The sequence below is a fragment of the Ornithodoros turicata genome, unplaced genomic scaffold (genome assembly GCF_037126465.1).
Source record: "Ornithodoros turicata isolate Travis unplaced genomic scaffold, ASM3712646v1 Chromosome23, whole genome shotgun sequence".
In the NCBI taxonomy this organism is placed as follows: Eukaryota; Metazoa; Arthropoda; class Arachnida; order Ixodida; family Argasidae; genus Ornithodoros; species Ornithodoros turicata.
In genome coordinates, this window is record NW_026999342.1 from 537605 (window position 1) to 540305 (window position 2701).

The window sequence follows — 2701 nt, forward strand, 5'->3', positions numbered from 1 at the left end:
TCATGCATTTGTTCTGTCTTGCAATGAGGAGCAACGTGTTTTAAGAAATTTAGGCACTATCTCAACAGATCTTCTAAATCTGTAGATGGTAGACGTGTTGTAAATCCACGCCATGCACTTTTGTAATGCAACTTCCCGTTCCCGGTTGTTGTATACATTTACTTTTGTTCATGTGAACGAGAATAAACATACCCCTTCCTACACCCAGGCGACACACTTATCACCATATTTCACCTGAGGGTGTAGTACACCATTGTTACACCATCAGGAACTTCCAAAACAAAGTTGTAGGGTGTGAAAGGGGTGTGATCTTTGTTAATACATCTATTTTACACCTTTAAAGTTGTGAAACGATTTAGAGTGTGCTCTTCCTCCTTACATCGGCCGCTGGATTAAGTGCTTTCTGTCAAACCGCATGTTCGTTTGCTCGGATGGCTCGTACTCCTCGTCTCAGCATCGGCAGTGCAGGGGCGTTCCGCAGGGATGTATCCTCTCACCTCTCTTGTTTAATCTCTTCCTACGCTCCGTGCCGCTTCACCCTGACATTGTGACTCTCGTGTACGCAGATGATATTGCCTTTCTGGCGTCGGCGTCGTCTCCGCGCGCGCTGCAAGCCTTGCTCCAGCACTACCTTGATACGCTAAATTCTTGGCTTCTATCCCTCGGCCTCTCGATAAACGCTGGAAAGTCGGCAATCCTTTCTTTCCTTTGGCGAACTCCGGCTTCCGTCTCGTACGAATTGCTGCTCGGCAACTCTGCTCTTCCCCAGGTTCCCAAACTAAAGTATTTAGGGATCTGGTATGATGCGTCTTACAGCCTTTCGGCTCATGTTACCTACATCGCGAGCCGGGCTACCCGGGCCCTAAACTTCTTGGCCTCTTTCAGCAACACGCGATCAGGCCTCCGCCGTCCGGTGCTCCTGCATATTTACAAGATGTACGTTCGCCCTATCCTGGAGTTTGGCTGTCCCATTTTTTCCAGTCGTCCGCAAACGCAGCTTCGACCTCTTCTGCTGCTCGAACGCAGGGCGCTGCGCTTCTGTCTGGGCGTACCAATCACTACACCCATATCGCACCTTTATGCTGTGAGTGGCTTTATTCCTTTGTCCTCCCGATTCAACACCCTAACCCTCCGCTGTATTTTACTTCTTTTCTCTAGTCAGCACTTCCTTCGCGTTGCCTTCCGAGTCACCAGTATCGCGTCCTTCCGCGCCCTCCGGTGGACCCCCAGGATCTACCCGCAGCTGGCGTTCGCCGAACGCTTGTTCCTCCAGCTCTATGCGATGCCGGTCAGCTTATCCAGGTTGATTCCATCGCCCGCTGCTCCCGCTCCGGATATCAGTATCCGCGTCGTGCCCCTATCCAACCCTGGTCGCGCCAACCTTCCTCCCCCTGCAGTCCTCTCCGCGCTCCTCGACAGTCACGTTAGTTCACTCTCCTCTCACCTTGCGATCTTCACTGATGGCTCTGTCGTAAACGAGAAAGCGGGCATTGGCTTCTTCATACCATCCATGGGCGTGCGCAGGAGCATCCGCCTCCCTGACTACATCCCGATCTACTTTGCAGAGCTAGTGGCTGTTCTGATGGCGCTCCAAGCCGTGCCGTCCTCGCACAGTCTAGTCTGCTTCTTCACCGACTCCTTGTCCCTAGTCTCCAAATTGGACAGTGGCATAAGCTCGCATGAACGTGACCTGCTTCTCGCATTCTCTCCCTCCTTCATCCATGAAATTGTTCTGACATGGGTTCCCGGCCACTGTGGGCTTCCCGCTAACGAAGTCGCGGATTCTCTTGCGCGTGCCGCCGTCGCATCTACTCACCTCGCTGTTCTACCCCTCATTCCTACGGTTCTATACGCAATGTACAAAAGGTTCGACAGCCTCCACAGAGCTGCTGCCCTCCAACAGCAGCTCCGCGCGCGGCCTGAACTAGCGCACCTGGAATTTGGCTGGAACCCTCTCCTTTGTGGTTCGCGGCGAATGGAGGTTCTGCTCACGCGTTTTCGCTGTCGCGTCATCCAGCTAAACTACTACCTCCATAGAATTCGCCGCTCTGTCTCTCCTCTTTGCCCCTACTGCCAGCAAGACGAAACTATTGAACACTTTTTTCTCCATTGTTCGCGCTACTCATCCCAACGCGCCATGTTCCTAGCCGTCCCGCTCCGTGCCCACGATGTTCCACTGTCGGCATCTTCCATTCTGTCTTTTGGTAGATTGTCAGGTCGTCATTCCATTCACCCGCTCGTCTTTTATTCAGTCATTTCATTCATCTCATCCTCTCATCGCTTCACGTAACCGTCATTAACTGGGCCCTCATGTCACGATCCGTGGCCAATTGCCCCGTGCTATGCGCCACTGCGGAGAAAGACGAAGAAGAAGAAGAAGAAGAAGTCTCGCGCTTCTCGCTCAACGCACGAATAATATGACATTGTGTTGCAGTTCGTGATAGAGCACAGCAATTTATTCACGGACGTTTTGCTGACGACCTACACGCAATTGGAATCAGTGGGCAGAATTAAGCGCGATATTAAATTCCCAAGTGGAGAAATGTAAGTTTTAGGCAGACCTTTGTGTATTGTGCTCTGACATGTATGATAGTGAGGAATTGCCTCCGCGGTGAAGCCGTTTCAATAAAGACGTTTCATTTGATCCAAACACGTTGTCGCAATATCTAAACACCGGCGCAAGCTGTGGCGGTGTCCATAA

At 51.7% G+C, this 2701-nt stretch overlaps 1 protein-coding gene across 1 annotated transcript; it reads left to right on the plus strand.

The window, feature by feature from the left end:
- The first annotated feature begins 415 nt into the window (after positions 1 to 415).
- Positions 416 to 2421, plus strand: LOC135373307 (uncharacterized). Its single transcript, XM_064606530.1, has 2 exons — positions 416 to 2211; positions 2253 to 2421. The coding sequence occupies exons 1-2, from the start codon at positions 416 to 418 to the stop codon at positions 2419 to 2421; spliced, it is 1965 nt and encodes a 654-aa protein (XP_064462600.1).
- Positions 2422 to 2701: the final 280 nt, after the last annotated feature.